Source organism: Ursus maritimus, unplaced genomic scaffold, assembly GCF_017311325.1.
Source record: "Ursus maritimus isolate PB19 unplaced genomic scaffold, ASM1731132v1 scaffold_9, whole genome shotgun sequence".
NCBI lineage: Eukaryota > Metazoa > Chordata > Mammalia > Carnivora > Ursidae > Ursus > Ursus maritimus.
In genome coordinates this window covers 46,212,671-46,230,837 of record NW_024427107.1, presented here as the reverse complement: position 1 = coordinate 46,230,837, position 18,167 = coordinate 46,212,671, and the positions used below count along the sequence as shown (strand labels likewise).

The window sequence follows — 18,167 nt, the reverse complement described above, 5'->3', positions numbered from 1 at the left end:
TCTCTCCTAGTGTCGGTGGTGACACAGCCCTCAGTGTTTCTTGGCTCACAGCTGCGTCACTCCGGCCTCTGCCTCCATCATCACGTGACGCTCTCCTCGTGAGTCTGTGTCCAAATGTCCTTCTTATACGAACTCCAGTCACTGGATTGGTTAGGGCCTGTTTGAATCCAGTATGATCTTATTTTAACCTGATTACATCTGCAAAGACCCTATTTCCAAATAAGGTCACCTCACCTTCTTCTCACCTCCACCACCTTCTGGGCGGACATGAAGTTTTGCAGGATACTGTTCAACCCCCTGCACGTGCGTCATCTCCCTGAATCCTCATGACAACCTTGTTAGCCCCACTTTATGGAGGAAACCGTGGATTACTTCCAGATCTCCACCTCTGTTATGTCCAACTTTTTTTTTTAAGATTTTATTTTCAAGTAACTTCTACACCCAACAGGGGGCTGGAACTCACAACCCCGAGATCAAGGCTGCACGCTTCACCGACCGAGCCAGCCAGGTGCCCCTGTTATGTCCTACTCTTAGTAAAATGTTTTCCCCCAAACACACACACACACACACACTACCCCCTTATTCCCCCCCCCCAGCTGAAGGCCCATCATACAACAGCTCTGGAATGTCTGTTTAGGACAATAATAAAAGGGCTCTTTGGACAGGGCTATTTGAAGCTGCTTTTGCATTACACTTTATGTAAGATCGAAAAAAATATAAACTGTCCTTATCTAAAAATGATGAGTACTTGACAGAAGACGGGCAGGAGGAATGATAGATTTCCGAAAATATTAAGGAGGCTGATTTAACGGGTCTGCTGACTGTTAGATATGGAGATAGATGGCAGAGGCACCAAAGATGTCTTTGACTTGACAACGGGATGGATGGTAGGGTATTCACACACACACACACACACACACACACACACACATACACACACACAAGTTTTGGGAGGGCAACGATGAGTTTGCTTTTTTCAGATTAATGTCTTACATGAAACCTAATATAAGAATGGAGCTCCTTTGGTTGAAAAGGGACAGGGCCTTGTCCCGTCATCCTCTCCCCTCCCGTGAAAGTACCTACAGCACCTGGGTAGAGTGTTAGGAAAGTTCCTGACTTAATGTATTCCTCTAGGCTCTAAACAAGAAACTACTTACACCATTCCAGATACACAGACATCAGTCCTATTTCAAAAGTGTTTCCAAGAAAGATCCTCGTGGCCTGTCTCCACTCTCATTTCCTGATAGGCAAGATCTTTCTATACGGGGTGCTATTCTTTATTTAGAATCTAAACGCAACCCTCTGCTGCTTAACTTTTTGTGCCTTTGGTTGGTTGTCACGGGGCCTTGGCTGTCCTGTCAGAAGATCCTCCATCTTCTGGTGAAAGAAGTCAGTCTGGTTTCCTTCAGAGAGAAGGTTGAGCTTTAACTCTTGGAGCTGTGCCTGCCTTCTGCTAATTCTACAACTTTTATCAGTGCAGACGTGACTCCTTCTTTCCCAGCATCCCAAGAGGGGCTTCATTCAGAAGGAAAAAGAAAGAAAAATATAGGCCATGAGGAAGCTTGTGAGAGCCCTGGTCACAGGGCAGGCACCGTCCCAAGCCTACGAAGGGCCAGAGCCAGAGCTGGGCTCTTGGGTGTCCTAGAGCTCTGTGTTTACCCAGATTCAAGAATGAGGCTCTTCAAGTTTAATTAAAAACAGGATGTCCCTGCCGGGCCTCTCATTGACATTGCTAAAAATAAGTAGGGAAGTAGCCTGGCCTCTTCATGGTTTAATCCCATTAAATTTGGGGAAGGGGGGGAACTGGAGCTAATAAAAGACATGATTTGTTTCAGATTGCTGTCTGGAGTTGCATCTTTTCTCTCCCCATGCTGTGGAGCCCTCGATTCTGAAGTTCTAGTGCAATCGGCTCTGGGTTGTTGATGCCGTGGGAAAGGGACAAAGGGACAGACAATTTCCCATATGTGGTTTTGCCAGGCTGCCATCTACTTACTCATCGTGGGACCACTGGGATTTGTCACCTCAGCTCTTTGCTCATTGCTCTCGTGCACACACGTCATAGAGCTGGTTTTGTGAATAATCCACTAATCCCTGTCTGTGAGTTGATGCACATTAAAAAAAAAATCTAGTCTGGAGTTATGAAAGAGCCGTCTGGAATGCGAGGCCTCACTTCCTTCTCAACCCTACAATACACTCAGACATCGTGCCTTTGCCCCATTCCAGAAGTCCTGTTGGCAAATATACTCATGTAAGGGCACCCTGACTTTCTTTGTTGTTTTGGTTTGGGTTTTGGTTTTTATATTAACCATCTTTATTTCTCTGTCCCAACCCCACGTCTTTGGCCGAAGAGCTAAAGGCTAAATCTCTTAAAGGCCTGTTGACTGTGGGGACTCATTTTCTAACACAAATTCATCTGTTTGCTTGGTCTTTCATTCATTCGTTCAACCAAGACTATTAAGGGAATAATCGCTGGGTTATTACACAGTTGGCTTCCCATCAGAATTCCCAGAAGGAGAATTTCATGAGCTCCAACTCTTAGAGGCTGACAGTTCCAAGGAATGCTCCAGACCACGGAGTTTACTCGCCATTACGGGAGCCGGAGAAGGCGTAGGTGAAGTTATTAAGGCCTCACTGGAATCACTGTACCATCTGAATGGTGCTCGTAGAATGGGGTACTTTGGTCACCAATACAGTGTCTCCGAAGCCCTTTGCCAGAGGGTTGGGGAGATATACGATAAGAAAGACCGTATCGGTCATTTTGGCGATTGACTCTCCGCCACCTAGCACATAGTTGACACTCAATAAATAACCGATGAGTAAATTGTGAATGACAGTTTTTAATTCTCTGAACACCACTGCCTGTAAGTAAGGGAGTAGAAGTGGGTTTGGGGAGTAGGTGCAAATAGGAAAATCAGATTTCATATCACTTCTTTTTGTGGCTTATTGGAGAACTTCAGGTACCTTCACATTGCTCTTTGGGGCCCAGGGGTCCATCCTGACCTGCTCCGGAGCCACATCTTGTCACACGCTCCCCTCCCCCCCACCCCCCTCCGCACACAAGCTCTCTGCCTCCTTGCCATCCCTCCTACCCAGGTGTCCACGCACGTCTTCCCTCTGTCCTTCTCCTCTGGGAGCTCTCCACTTCCTTCATCTCTTTGCAGTCCTCATTCCTCAGGGATGCCTGCCCTAATCCTCCTGGCAAGGAAGGCCCCCTGCTACATTTGCCTTATTTGACAGTAAACCCAGGAGGGCAAGGCTGGGGCAGATAGGCCTGGAACGTAACAGCCGATCGATAACTAGCTGGGCAATGACTGAGGGAAGGGATGGAGGCGTGAGCAATGGGGAGGGGGTAAACTGAGATCAGGGATTTTCTTTACCTGGGGTCTGTGGGTGGGCTCCTGAATGCACGAGCCCCTAAAGCTGTCTGCAACAGTGAGCGTGGACCCCCGAGCATGTGTGCCTGGTTTCTAAGGGGAGAGCCCATAGCTTTTGACAGACTGAAGAATTGCGGGGGCTGAGGGCAGGCTGCCCCACGATGGCTACTTTGGCATGAAGATTATTTTGAGTTTACAAAGCGCTTGAAACCCGGCAGATTCAGGAACAGCTCTTTACCTCTCCCACAGCTGCCTAAAAAGAATTTAGGTAGAGAATCCAGGACTAGAACTATCAGCACAGAGAAGGACATTATGGTATGAACGAGGTACGGTAGACGGGGAGGAACCCGGCAAGGCCTGTTTGACCCAAGTCCTCCACGTCCCATTGTTTCCGAGTGGCCCGGCACACGTTTCCCAGACATTTACTCTTTTTCATCTTCCTGTGAATGGTTCTCTTTCCTGTGGAGTTCCAGACCCCTACCCTTTCTCCTTGAGTCAAGACAACATATATGCCTCCTTTTGCCTATCTTTGGAATTTTCATGTCTTTGTGGATTCCCTGTATGTATGAAATTAAATTTGATTTTCTCCCATTAATCTGTCTCATGTCCATCCAGAAGGGTTTTTGAAGGGCAGAGGAAAGCCTTCCTCTCCAACAGAATCTTTAAGGAGTTTCACATTAATATGTTTAATTATGTGAAGAAAGGAGAAAAAGAAAAGAGAAGTGGAAGGTGAGAAAACCAAGGATAAAGGGGAACTTTATAATGAGAAATGGAATAGAAGAAAATGGAGAGGAGGAAGAGCCTGAGAGAAGCTGATTTGGTGGTGGTCAGTTATTCCTGAATGAGTCCTCCAAACTTAGGGAGCCCGAGTCTGCGCAAGACCCTGTGCTAGGAACTGTCAGGGGTTCAATGAATAGCCTGATTGGACTGCTGCCCTCCTGTCCAAGAGGGGAGTGTTCTGGGTAACTACAATTAGAGTGAATGGGATGAGATGATCCAAGAGAGGTTTAGAATACAGCCATTTGCTAGCACAGTGGAAGGGAACTTACACATAGCAGAAGGAAGGAAGACCCTAGAAGACTTCCTGGAGGAGGATAACATTTCAACCTGCCCTTAACAGGTGGGTAGGATTCCAAGGAGAGTGGAGAGGGGTAGGTGAGCACTCAGATGAGAGAAGAGTTTAAATAAAGCTGCTGGTCCAGGAAACCAAGGTGGGTGTTGGACGGGCTGTGGGGCTCTTGATAGCCTTGTGACACATCTGAGATGGGAGCTGCCGCACCCTTTGGTCAGTGATAGACACAAAGCAGGTGGCACTTGGAATTACCAAGTGAGATGAACTTACTGAGAGCAGAACAGACTCAGGGAAGAAGGAGTCCACCCCAAAGGAGTTCGAGGATGTGCAATGACTCAGCATTTCTGCCAAAAAGTAAACTCATTGTTTACCTGCAAATGCCTCTCCCATATCACCTCTACAGATCCTGAAATGTGTCAGCTCTTGCTCCTTTAAAGAGGTGTCCTTGTGCGATCTAGTGGGGTACTGATCTCGGGATACTGTCTTCTTGTTGTTGTTCTAAGATTCCTTGGCTTATGAATTCACACAATATTTAGATTGTGTAAGATTGAAATCCGTGTGAGGTGTGTGTGTTCATTAGTTGGTGCCACTGATTCCCTTTGAACTGGGTCGAGTTACAGAAAGCTTCCATGTGGGAGCAAAGAAACCTGAGGAGAAGGTGCTAGATTTCAAGACATTCCTGTTCTGGAAGGAATCCTGCTCTCTACTACCCTTATGAACTATTCACCTGGTCCAGGAAATCTCAGCACCTGTTTTCCCATTTGTAAAAAGAGCTCTATCCTGAGGGGCTTTCCTAGTTCCCTCTAGGAGCCTGGTGTCCCCAGAGGTGTGGCACGTGGCACTCCAAACCCAGCACAGACAGCAGCATAGACCCGAGCTGGAGGGGACAGCAAGTAGGGGTCCAGGAAGAAGACAGAGCATGGCTTGCCCGCTGCCTGCTCACTTCCGTGAACATTTGCTGGGGAAGCAGACTACGGGCCAGGTTTATCCCAGTGACACCTGTCCTCAGGGACAGGGCCATAACTCTGAGCTTGACCTTTCTCCCAGGCAGGATCACTGTGGAGACCACGGTGGAGTTCAGCAAGGGCTTTGGGTGGGTTTCAGACAGTCCTAGGGAGCCTGGCCTGAGGGACCTCTGTGATCCCTAAGGATCGGAACACGGGGTGAGTCAGTTTTTCATTCCTATTTTATTGATTGGGATTAGGATATTTTCCACCCCCTTTCTCCAGAATATGTTGGGGACTTGACGCAGGGTTGATCCTAAGTAAGACTGTAAAGCTAATAAGGTGAGCCTTTAGTATCCATTTTTTTTCTCCCACATTTCCCATTTGGAGGCTACCTTCCCTCATCTGTCTTCCCTTCTCCCCTCTTTCCAACTATCCCATGGCATCTGGAGCTTCAGAACTTTCCAGATTTTTCTCCCCACCCTCTGGCAAAATCTCCTTTTTCTAAAACTCCTTTCCGGGACTAATTAGTGAGTGAATCCGATCAGCAAAGTCCTGGTCTGGGGATGACAATGACTACATTATTTCCAAATTGAAACTCCATTTGACAACAGGCCTTCCGGGCCTTTACTGAGTAGCACAGGGGTCCACGGTGGTGGGGGAGACCGTTTCAGTACCGCTTACAAAACTCAGTAGAACGTCTGTTGTTGCTCATCAGATTTCGGACGTACCCAATTTATCTCAAGCCTCGAGCTGCATAATTATTTAATGCAAAGCTTGAATGGCAGATTGCTTCCATCTTGGGGAGGCCCGGGAGCTTGCTGGGAAGCAATGTGAGGCAACTGCCACATATGGGAGGTGGGCGGGGGAAGAGCATCAGGATGGACTGGTAATGCCTGCCTGGGAGAAGGCACGGGCTGACACTTGTCGACCATCAGGTGTTTATTATTCTTGAGGGACTTGGGTAGAGACGCCGACCTGTCTTTCTGGCCTGAGGAATGTCATCCACAGCCTCGCTGCTAGAAGTGGGGTTCTCAGGCAGTCACAGCAGCTCCACACAGGAGCTTGGTAGAAATGCAGAATCCCGGGCCCCGAGGACCCCCCCCCCCACCCTACCCACTCAGATTCTGCATTTTCACAGGATCCCCAGGGGATTCATCTGCACAGGACAGTCTGAGACTCGGGGGGTCGAGCGGGTCTTCTGCCGCTTCTCGCTGCAGGAGCGAGCTCTGCTGGCCGGCTTTCCGCACCAGTCACTCCACGCTGCTTTTCTACCGCAGATCAGCAGGAATCGGACCTGTGTTCGTGGGGGACATTCCCTTCGCCCCTCTCCCTGGAGCTTTAATGATAAGGCTGTTCTGTTTCTTACTATCGCGTTCTTTCTGTCCCTAGGCGATCTATAAGATGGTTTCCTCCGTAATGAAAATGCCTGAAGATGAATCAACCCCAGAGAAAAGGACAGAAAAGATTTTCCGCCAGATGGACACCAACAGAGATGGTAGGAGGCTGTGGTGGCTTGGCTTTGCTCAGAGTGGGGACTCCTGGAGGGGCTGGGGCCACCCAGGCAGGCAGATGCCACTCAAGCACAAGATATTAGCCACGAGGCCATGGCTCATAACTCTTTGTGAACAGGGCTCATCCCACATGCTCCCTGGCAGTGCAGAACAGAGAAGGACCAAGGTGGGGACAGGGCTAGGCCACAGCAGGCTGGATCCCTGCAGGCCAGCTAATCAGAAAGCAGAGAGGGACTTGGTGTGATTCTGCTGCGCATGCCCTAAGGTGTTGGGGTTCTTGGAGCCATGTGGTCTTCCCCAGCCAGTGTGGGCCAGGGGAGGAGGGGAGGGGAGTGAGATGGCCAGCACTTTCCACCTGGAGGGTGCCATCCACAACTCACACCCAACAAGAGGATTCACAATGATCCAAAGTGAGAAGGAAGGTTGGATTTCAAACTCAAGAATAGTGGATTTTAGATGTTGGGTTGCCGGACGGAATACAGGAGGCCCAATTGACTTCGAATTTTGGATAAAGAACAGAGGATGTTCTCCTTTTTTTTTTTTTTTTAAGATTTTATTTATTTGACAGAGAGAGACAGCCAGTGAGAGAGCGAACACAGGCAGGGGGAGTGGGAGAGGAAGAAGCAGGCTCCCAGTGGAGGAGCCTGATGTGGGACTCGATCCCAGAATGCTGGGATCACGCCCTGAGCTGAAGGCAGACGCTTAACGACTGAGCCACCCAGGCGCCCCCAGATGATGTTCTTTAAAGAAGTATGCCCTGTGCAATATTTGGGACACACTTATATGAAAAAAGTTATTGTTTATTTGAAATTCAGTGTTAACTGGGCCTCCCGTAGTTCATGTGCCCGACCCAGCAGCCCGATTTAGATGCGACACCTGAATTTGAAGTGCTGAGCGCTGAGCCCGGCGTGGAGGAAACCCAGTCATTGTAGCCCCTGCCCTCATTCCCAGCTCCCCCATCTCGCCGGGGGTCCGCAACAAATCTTGTCCGCGACGGGCACTTTCGTGTACCCCAAATGGCGCCGGTGGACAGAACAACGGGAGGCTTTGTGGGTGGCACAGGAGCCTCTCTTTCTACCCCCATGCCCCCCCCCCCCGGAGTGCTAGCTGCCTGAGACTTTGGCTTTGCGGGGAGCAGGCCAACCTGCTTGCTTTGCTTCCCGCACGAAGCTGCTATGACATCCTGTTTCCCCTGATGCACCTTAGTTCACAGCAAGGAGCTTGATTGTTTTGTAAAGACTAGACACGTGCGGCCGTTAATAGCTCCTGAGCTGCAGGGTCTGCGGGCCTCCGGGGCAGCGCAGGTGGGTGGGCGTCCTGCTCGAGGCCCCGCCCCTGGTGAGAGAGCTCTAGGGTGAGCGCAGGTGCAGCGGCCGCAGGACGCTCACTGCGTGCCGGGCAGGGCAGTAGGCGCTCGCTGGGAGGGCGTCTCAGAGCCCCAACTGGCCAGCGTTCCTGCAGCCCAGCTCGCTGCTCAAAGCCCTGTGCTTTCCTCTGCGGAAAAGGCCGGGGAGGGGGGGCGGGAGCTGTACGGGGGACGAGGAGGGGGACGAGGAGGGGCTCGAAGGCTGGGAGTGGTCAGAGGAATCAGTCCGGCCAGGAGACCTGGTGCTTGGGCGCTTTGGGACCCCGGGCAGAGGCCGGTGCCCTCACCTAGAGTCTCCCGCCATTAGATTCCTCTTGGTGGAAGCTCTTTGCTTCTAGCCCCTGGCCGTGGACTTAAAAAGCCTGGGCCCACAGGCAAGTCAGCCCTGGAGTCTACTCAGAGGCGCGGGGGGGAACTGACCCAAGAGACCCAGCCACGGAGGAGGAATGAGGGTTTGCCTCGGGGCTGCAGGCTCAAGGTCCCCAGCCCTTACCTTTGGGAGCGCCCGGAGTGTTCAAGTGGCCACTGCATCAGAATTCATCACCATTTTAACCACTGCCAGAGCAGGGGTGCAGCTCTCAAGAAATGGCCAGGAACTCAGCACTGGGGGAGGGGTGTGGGGGAGGGGTGTGGCGAAGGGGAAGACTTTTGATGATGTCTCTGAGTTGGGAGTGGTGAGGGCTTTAGTGGGTAGCGCGCCTCCTGTCTGGGTTTGGAATCAGTTGACATTTGGGAAGGAAGTCTGTAATGGGGGTGCTGACCACGTACACCCAAGGCCACTTGGGAGGGTGCTGGGCACGCGAGTGTGTGCCTGCTTTAGTACAGCTGTCTCTGGCTTCTCTGCCGGCCACTCCTCGAGGAGTCGCCGCCTTTTCTGGAATTGCTTCCCTCTCTCCCAGCCTCCCCAGACCAATGCACACACTCCCAGCATGCTCGGAAGGGCCAGCACCTCCTTCACCGGCCTTGGGTGAGAACACGAGGGCCTGCAGACAAGCCCCACAGCGGGGAGCCCGGTGGGCAGGGGTCATCCTTGAAGGGCTGAGGGAGCAAGTGCCCTGTGGGGGCTCCTATCTGGAGCAGCCCCAGCAGCTCCTCCCGAGGATGGGACCTTCTGGAAGCACCAGAAAGGGGGGAGAAGAGTTGCCCTCCCCAACTATATGACAGGCAGACCTTCCAGAAGGGAAATCAGTACATGTTCCAGCTTACTCACAAAGGGAAAGGGACACAAAGATGAAAGTGGGATCCCAGGGGGCCAAGTCTCCCTCCTCCAGCCTGTTCTGATTGACCCCAGGGACCGGGGGGCACCCCTTTCTTCTTACTTTGGAGGGAGGGGCAGCCCCCTCACCTGGCTGTCCTCCCCCCAGACATCTGTGTGGGCCCCTCTGCTCACATGCAGGGAGAGGGACTCTTGCAGCTGGCCACCCCATGGAGGCCAGAAGGCTCTGGGGACACCGGGAACCCCATGACGGCCTTGGTGCCTCAGGAGTGCCGCCTGCTCTCTTAAAAAGACCAGCTGTCTGTTCTACAAATACCGAGTGAGAACCGCCCCCCCCCTCCGGGGAGCCTGTCGTAGCCACCAGCCCCCCTGTCAGCGGGGGGACTCCAGAAGCCTGGAGCTGTCCTAGGTGCCGGCTGGGCCGTGGATCTCACAGGGGGAGGTGCAGGGGAGAAGGTGAGCGGTCGCTGCCACCATCTGTAGACTTCTGCGCAGCTGCCACCAGCCCCCGCTCACCTGTCCTCTTGCTTTCTAGGAAAACTGTCCCTGGAGGAGTTCATCCGAGGGGCCAAGAGTGACCCGTCCATTGTGCGCCTCCTGCAGTGTGACCCCAGCAGTGCTGGCCAGTTCTGAGCGCCGCACCCCACGGATCGTAGAGCTGCTTGTGTTCCCGTTCGACCTTTCTTTTTAACGATTTTTTTTTTTTTGCCAAACAATTTTGACGGTGATGCTGTCCCCCGTGCGCTCAGACGCACGTTCCCCGTGCCGCCCTCAGCTTCCTCTGTGGTGGGAATGCGCAGAGCCCCAGCGCGCTTGCAGGGAGCATGGGCAGTGCTGTCGGGCACAGACTCCACGGTGTTCGCTGTTCTATGATTTCCCATTGTTCTGATTGTTATTTTGCTTCTGCTTCCAGTATCTCTGTTCTCAAACTGAAGACTCGGGGAGGCAAGAGAAGGGAAAACAGTCCAGTCCCGGGATTCTGTGGCAAGCCTCCAGGGGCTTGTTTGAAACACAGAACTCCCCACCTGGGTCTGGAGCCACACGCGCCCTGGGGGTTCCCAAGGACAAGGGACCCTCCCGGGCCAGGCTCGGAAAGGGGCCTGGAGGCCTCCACTCCACCCTCTTCCCCAGCAGGCTGTAGTGTCTAAGCTGTGAACATTTCAAGGTCGATTCAGAGAGAAGAGGAAAAAGAGGGCTCAGCTGTTTCTTCACACGTTTACACTAGTTGAGCTAAGATGAGTTTCTTTGGAAATTAAACACAAGTGGTAACTTATATAACAAACCTAGACCCATCTTGTTGCCTATTGTGATTTAAAAAAAAAAAGACTGCTGTATATAAAATATTGGGTATTGCAGACCAAATTAAGTGTTTTGCCTTGTTTAAATGAAATGCATGTTTAGTGAGCACTAATACAATCTTACTACAGAAGACTGTTTTTAGTAGCTTAATGTGAAGTAAGCCAACTATAATGAATGTCTGTGTCTTGTTTTAAAGTCGTATCTGTCTTGGCACAAATGCACCAGTCAACAGGTATATTTCGCATATTCCAGAGAAGTACAAAGTCACCATGACTAGGGCCCAACCTTCATTTTGAATGCATTTCCAGAGTGGCAGTGCCTGGAGGATAGAGGCAGGGCAGGCTGACGTGGGACATGTCCGACGGAGCACCAGGAGGCTCATCTTCCTGGCAGATGTGAGGCGACGGGCAGCCCACTCCGCCCAGTGGCACCACGTACGGTGCTTTTCTGAGCAGATCAGTATTCTGTCGACCGGGAAAAAAAGGAATACCACAAATTTCTTGGGACTTCCCAATGGTTTAATCCACATTACGGTTAGGGAGCCGCAGCTGCAGTGTTGACCTTTTCATGTCCCCGGTGGCCCTTCAAAGAGTCCAAGGTCGGGCAGTCAGCTGACTGGTCGTGAAAAAGGCACGGCCCCGGGTGGCTGTGCTTCCCAGGGCCCACTGTGGGGAATCCGTAAATATTTTCCATCACCGTGTTCTTGGAATGCTGATTTCTATTTTCAGACGTGACAGTGGAAATTTGAGTCACTCTTTGGTCTGGCGACCTCACATACACTAATTGGAATTGCAAGTTAAGAGAAAAAAATGCTGATTACAAATAAGCCAGTCATGTCTTCGCAAGCAGTGGGCCCGGGGAGTCCGAACACTCAAGGCCGCAGATGGGAGGACCTGCCCCGAGAGGAGGCAGAGAGGTCCCCAGTGGGTTTTCTGCAGCCAAGCTACTTCCTGTAGGCCATGAGCCACAGACAGAACCATGAGGAAGATGATGCTGAGCCATTCTAACTCCAGATTCTTCTGTATTACTTGAGTCCCTTTTAACTGGTAGCAAAAATCCGAATTTGTATGGTTGACCAAAATGAACCAACTTTGCACGATGGAATTTGGAGACCTAGACATGGTAAAATCCTCTTCATCTTCCTCTGAGTGTCCGTTCCTCACAGTGGGTCTCTCCTAAGACTTGCCAGATTCCTCCATGGGCCGAGTGGTAAGATCTGGGTTTGAAAACCAGGGGATTAAACTAAGAGGCAGAGGGCACAGTGAACAAGAGGCCCAGCAGAGGCGCTGGTCNTCAGTTAATGTCGGGGCAAGCCCACCTGAGCTCTACCCTCGGTCAGGACATCTTGTTGAGCCAGACTCACCCAGTTCCCCAGAACTGAAAACTGGAGTGAGGAGCAAGGAAGAGGGGCTCCAGCTGTTTAGGAGGGAAAACAGAGCCAGACACACGGCTAATGAGTGCCGACATGCCTGGGATGTATGCAAATAGTCTTGTCCTGGCCTGCCACTGACCCTGTCTGTATTTTCTCGATGGTTGTTTTTTTCCTTCTACTCCTTCCCAGGAAGGGCTTTGTATGTCTAATCCAATGCACTTACATTTGGCCAAGGGACTCTGCAGCACCCAGAAGGCTGAATGACTAAAGGTTTAGGTCATTCCTTTGCCGGGCTGTTCATTGTCATTGCTGTGGTGCGGGACCTCTGGAAATGGAGTCTGTTCTGTCTGAAATCAAGCCAGTCTGTGATGTTCAAGGGACTGGAATAAAGTGGCTTATGACTTGAAGGACGACACGGAGTGGCCGACTGTTCATACCCTTGCTTAGGGTGGGGAAGGGGTGCCGTTCCATCCCTTCTATATGTCCCAGGGGACCCTTTCCACAAATGGATTTAATAATATACACTTGACCCTTGAACGATGAGAGGGTTTGGGGTGCAGACCCCCTGTGCGGTCGAACGTCCACATATAACTTTCGATTCCCCAGAATTTAACTACCAATAGCTATTGCCGACCAGAAGCCTCACTGATGACATAAACAGTCGATTAACGCCTGTTTTGTATGCTGGGTGTATTATACACTGTATTCTTACAATAAAGCAAGCCAGAAACAAGAAAGAAAGCCACGAGGAAGAGAAAATGCGGATACAGGACTATCCTGTATTTACTGAGAAAAATCTGCATGGACGTGTACCCGCGTAGTTCAGAGCCGTGCTGTTCCAGGAGCACGTCCGTCTTTGCAGAGCCCAGCTTATGGAGTGTTCCCTGTGTCATGACTTCGTGTCGCTCGAGCTTGGCGTGATTGTCTGGGACGTGAGGGTTTGGGGCCTAAAGCGCCGGCCTGGCTGAATCTGCCCGAGCGAGAGGGCCCAGGTGCCGTCCGCCCCAGAGACGCAGGAGCCCGAGCTCGGAGGGGAGGCCGGGGGAGGCGCCGAGCCCACAGCCCGTCCGAAAGCACCCTTGGTCTGCGCGTGGGCTTCCTCACTTCCCTCCGCTCACACACTTCTCGGCCTGTGCTTTCTTCTCACCGCCCCTCCTGCCTCACAGCTGGAGCTGCGGACTCCAGTCCAAGCATCAGGGGCGATGGAAGGCAACTTCTCTTCTCCCGTCTCAGTCTGGAGAAGAGTGAGGTGAGGCTTCGGGTTAGGGTGGATAGAAGAGATGACATGATGCAGACTCCACACCCTCAAAGCGAATTCAGATGAGCCTTGTGGTTTTGTTGTTTGGTTTTTTGTCGTTGTCATTGGCCCCACCTCCAGCACAGAATCCCGTTCATCTAGAGAAAGGGACTGAGCGTCCGCTACAGCAGGTGCCTCGTGGGCCAACTAGATCTCCTGTAGGAACTGAGGTGGCCTGCAGGGCTTCTGTCTTTGCTCCATAATTTGTCCCTACGGACCAGCAGTGGACACTCCGGAGTCCTGAATACGGACACCCTGTCGTCCCCGGCACCGACGGTGAGGTGGCTGGCAGCCGCCAACCTGATCAGGAGCCGGCATTCCTGCACCTGGTGGAGGCCAACCTGGCCATTTCTGGCGGACTTCCAACACTGAGGCTCCTATTTTCAGGGCATTGTCCTAATACCCCCCCCCCCCAGCCAGATCCCCTCACAGGCCAGTCCGGGCACGGAGGGGCGCACTGGGTGAGGGGGAATCTGAGTGTTTCCCGAAGTCGAGGTAGGGAGAGCACGAGAACTGTCTCGGGAAGAAACGGAAATACTTCACACATGCCTCTCTTGGCCTGGGTATGCCCAGCACTCTGTTGAAATTTTGTTTTTTGAGGTGGCTGAAGAAATAAGAGAAAGAACATTGAGACCTGTATTTTCCGAGGCAGTGGAGTATCAGCTAAATCCACCTAAAATACAAAGGTGTTACAGAGTGAAAAATGCTCAGGCCAAGGGTCTAACTGATGGTACCTTCATTTCAGACAAGTTTCTCTCTGCTGGAACGCTGACCATGACTTAGACAGGTCCTGGATACTTGCCGCACTGGAAGCGAATGTGTCGTGCATGGTCCCAGACATCCCTGGGCTTACAAACGATGGTCATTCGGAGAACATTCCATGGTGTGGAGCTACTCCCCCCCCCAGGGCAGCTGGGGGGGTGGAGGGCCTTACAGAGGCTTATTTCATGACTTCTTTTCTCAGCACTATTCCAGGAAATAGATGGCATTGTAAGTGTTCTCTAGAAGGGATGGTCACAATACTGCAAACTTCTGGGCAGTGCAGCCTGCCAACCCTTATTAAATACTCACAGCTGCTGCCATCATACATATGTAGACAGACAGATGGACAGACTCAGAAAATGTATCTTTCCAATACCAGTATTTAACCACTTTACTGTGCTCGCACGGAGTGTTCAGTGGTGACCCACCATACCAAGTCTTGGCGGTGTGTGCATGCTGGGGGGTGGGCAGGAGTTATTAGCAAAAAAGTAGGAGACCAGGCTCACGGTTCAGCTGGTAAGTTCTGTCCAGCACCCTGAATACAATCACAAAGTAATCCACATCCGTAGCTACAGCGGAGCAGAAATCAGGTTCTTTCCTGAGTGGTGAGTGAGGGGCGTTTGCTACGCAGAAAACAAGCCGGCAACATTTGTCTTTAGTGCCCTTTCAACATCCCCTCTCTTTTGCCACTTCTGGCAGATCAGAGGCCCCCCACTGTTTCCCAGAATTCCAGAGTCTCCAAAATTAACCCCTGCACCCCTTTAGCAGAGCTCAGAAAAGTGTAGGGATGAAGGACCCTGAGGACAAAAGGTGTAACAGCTTAAGGTGGGAGAGCAGGAAACCCATTCAGGGAATGCTTACTTGTAAGAGTAGAGCCCCAGTGAATTTCTATTGCAGAACGTTGACCTTTGTGGTCACTAAAGCGGGGTGTTCCGATCTTCCCTTTTGAGACCCTGCTGCTGGAAGCGCAGCCAGCTGATTGACAGGCTCCAGCTGCAATCTTTGGAGCCACCTCGGCATTTACTCCGAGGCCCGGCTCTCCCGGGCGTCAGTGACTGCGCATGGTGGGGGTATCAGAACTGAGCCATTCCTGCCCCACGTGGGATTCTTCCTGCGGGTGACCCTCACTCAAGGAGACTCTGGGGGGCCTGGCTGAGGCAGTCTGAGGCTCATCCTGCCCAAGCTTCCTCCCTTCCTTCCTTTCACAGGGGTTAGTCCACATGCTTTCCCTGTCTCCCCCTGCTTACTTCCCCTTCATTATGCACATGAATTCCCCCAATAAATCTCTTGAACGTCTAATCCCATCTTGGCTTCTACTTCTTGGAGGACCTGAACTGACACAGTGGCCACCCCCCCCCCATTCCCACTGACCCTCAGATATATGGGCTCAGACACTTGAGTAGGCAGCCTTCTCAAAGCAAGATTCACATTGGTGATTTCTCCTGTTGTACGAGAAGGGTTAAGGGTAGGCAGAGTTGTGTGCCTTAGACCTGGGGTGATGACAGAGCTCTGGCTCTCCCAGGGCGACCCTTTATTATTGTACTAATGACACCAGGCCACCCTCACTTTGCACATACATCCCTGCCTCAAAGGGCAGACTGTGTCCAACCTGCCTCTTTGTCTCAAGCCTGGGCCATAGCACCTGGACCACAGTAACTGGACTGAATGAGCACAGACAGTGGAAGGCAAGAGCCAGGACTGGACCCTGTGGTCCTGACCACTGGTCATCCTCACCCACCTGACCTGAGTCCCGCACCGGGAGGTGGAGGGTGGGGTGGCACACACGCCGGCAGAGTTCACTAACAGCAGAGCCTTGGCGGCCACGGGCCACGGGAGGGGCTACGTCAGGGCAGATGTGGAGGCCAGCTGCAGCTTCTGCGGGACCTACTCAGGCCCGTGGGTCCACTTGAATGCCCGTGGAGGCTGTGGAACATGGAGCATGGCAAACAGGCCTTGTGGCCCATTGCTAATCCCGTGATCCCTCCAGAATCCTCCTCCATCAGCTCCCCACCCCGCCTCCTCTTCCCGGCCCTGGTCCAGGCATCGAAGCTGCTGGGGGCGCCACTGGGGTTAAAGTTGTCAGAGAAGATGTCCTCGAGGCAAATTTTTAGCCAAGATTCGGAAGCCGTGGACATGGACAGTGTGAGATGCGGGAGGATGTAGAAACGCTGCTGGTTGGGAGCGGAGAGGCTCTCCGGCGGACGACGGCCGAAGAGCACGGCGGCTCGGTGGGGAGGCAGCGGCCAGAGACCGACACGGTATGACTGCGGTTTAGCCACGTGCTTTCAGAGGCTGGTACGGATGAACTGAAGAGCCGCAACGTCCTTGTGAGGACTCAAGTGGGGGTGAGCGAACCGGGAGTGAGGAAGGTAAAAGCGTGCGCACAGGACCTACTGCCTGCCCTGAGGTGGCCAAGAATAACCACTCTGGTGGCCCGTCACTGCCACACGGAAGGCCTCTTGATTTCTTCAGCTCTCTTCCCATGTAACCTTGCGGTGGAGCAAAGTCCACAGGATGAAGACACGCCTGCTGTGTTGAAGCCTAGGACCCAAAGGTGCCCCGGGGGGAGCCTAGAACCTTCCCAAGGCCACACTGAAGCTTCCTTCCAACAAGGCGAAAAGCCCTAACAGCCACCTCACAGAAAGCACCAGACACTGTCATTTACTCAGACGTTATGAATATTTATTTTTTTCTTCTTAAAAATGTACAAAAAATAAAATAACTGTATTTATAGTTTATAGATTCCCCCTCTCCCATTTACAAAACTATTAAGTTACATTTGCCTTTTTTTTTTTAAACATGAGAGCAAATATTGTCCATCTATCAACTCCCTTGCTTGTTTTTAAGAAAGGGCCGTTCACAGAATTTGGCACAAACCCTCTGGTTCTGTTGTATTTTCCTAATTTTAAATAAGAAGGAAAATAAATGTTTGAATCATTTCACGCATCCTAAGTTTCTGGGCTTAGTCTTTTAGGATCCAAGTCCAAGATGACATCTGACTGCATTTTTCTGTTGGTCCCAATTTCCAAACACCTGTTAAGTCTAAGCAACTTGAGTATATACACAAAAAATACTTGTTTTATGTGTCCTCCATCCTACGTGGACTTTTTTAAAAAAGCATATTTATTTGAGTGTGATTAATTTGAGGGACAAAAGGAGGCAGTTTTTCCTATCTTTCTAGAGTGTTTCTGCTCAGAAAGTTGTGCTCATTGAAGCTCTGCTGGCATTCACAGTGGAGGACACGTCCACGCTAAGCCACGGGCACTGTGAGGATGCAGAGGGAACAGGGTGGGGGCAGATCAGATGGGAGGTGATGCTCTCTGCACCACCCCTACTGGCACCGGCCTCACATTCTTTGTTCTGGTAGGTAGGGGTCACCACAGTGATCGCTCAGGGGACCGGAAACAAACGCAAACGCGTTTCCCATTCAGTCTCTGCCTAGGGCAGGACCAGCAAATATTTTCCCGCAGAGGCTAGAGAAAGAAGGGTAGGGTAACCTGCGTCACACTGCCCTAGATTTTTTTCTTTTCCCTACTCTGGAGTCTATGCCCCAGCCCAGTTGTATTTGCCATTTTGTCCGCCAATCATGTTTGAACCCACCCCTGAGGCAAGGAGCATGGGAAGTGCATAGTACATCATATATTTCCAACACTGAATTTGTCCATCACAGAACAGAGCCGCATCGGTACCCAGGAGGGTCCCCAAGCTGCTGGTCCAGGGCATGGCAGTCAGAGTGGGGGAGGAGGGCACAGGCTGGAGCAGAACTGAATCCAGGATGCAAACCTTTGGCACCACGGGAAGGGGTAAGGTGTCCGGAAGACACACGGAAAGGCGCCCCCTCACCGCCAGCCCGACATCTCCCCCGGTGTGGCCCCTGCTCTCCGTCCCACTCAAATCCTCTGCGGTCTCAAGGAGAAGCAGCTGGGCTGGAAGCAGCCCTCCCGTCCTGCT

The 18,167-nt window shown here is 51.8% G+C and overlaps 1 protein-coding gene across 8 annotated transcripts in view; it reads left to right on the top strand.

Moving 5' to 3' along the window:
- Positions 1-11,870, top strand: part of NCALD (neurocalcin delta) — a 266,731-nt gene extending 254,861 nt beyond the window's left edge. For all 8 annotated transcript variants that reach the window (XM_008689216.2, XM_040625887.1, XM_008689215.2 and 5 more), the window contains 2 exons: positions 6,783-6,888; positions 10,022-11,870. In XM_008689216.2, coding sequence (XP_008687438.1) covers positions 6,783-6,888; positions 10,022-10,119 — 204 coding nt within the window. In that variant the 3' untranslated portion in view covers positions 10,120-11,870. The remainder of the gene's footprint in view (positions 1-6,782; positions 6,889-10,021) is intronic.
- The last annotated feature ends 6,297 nt before the right edge of the window (positions 11,871-18,167 follow it).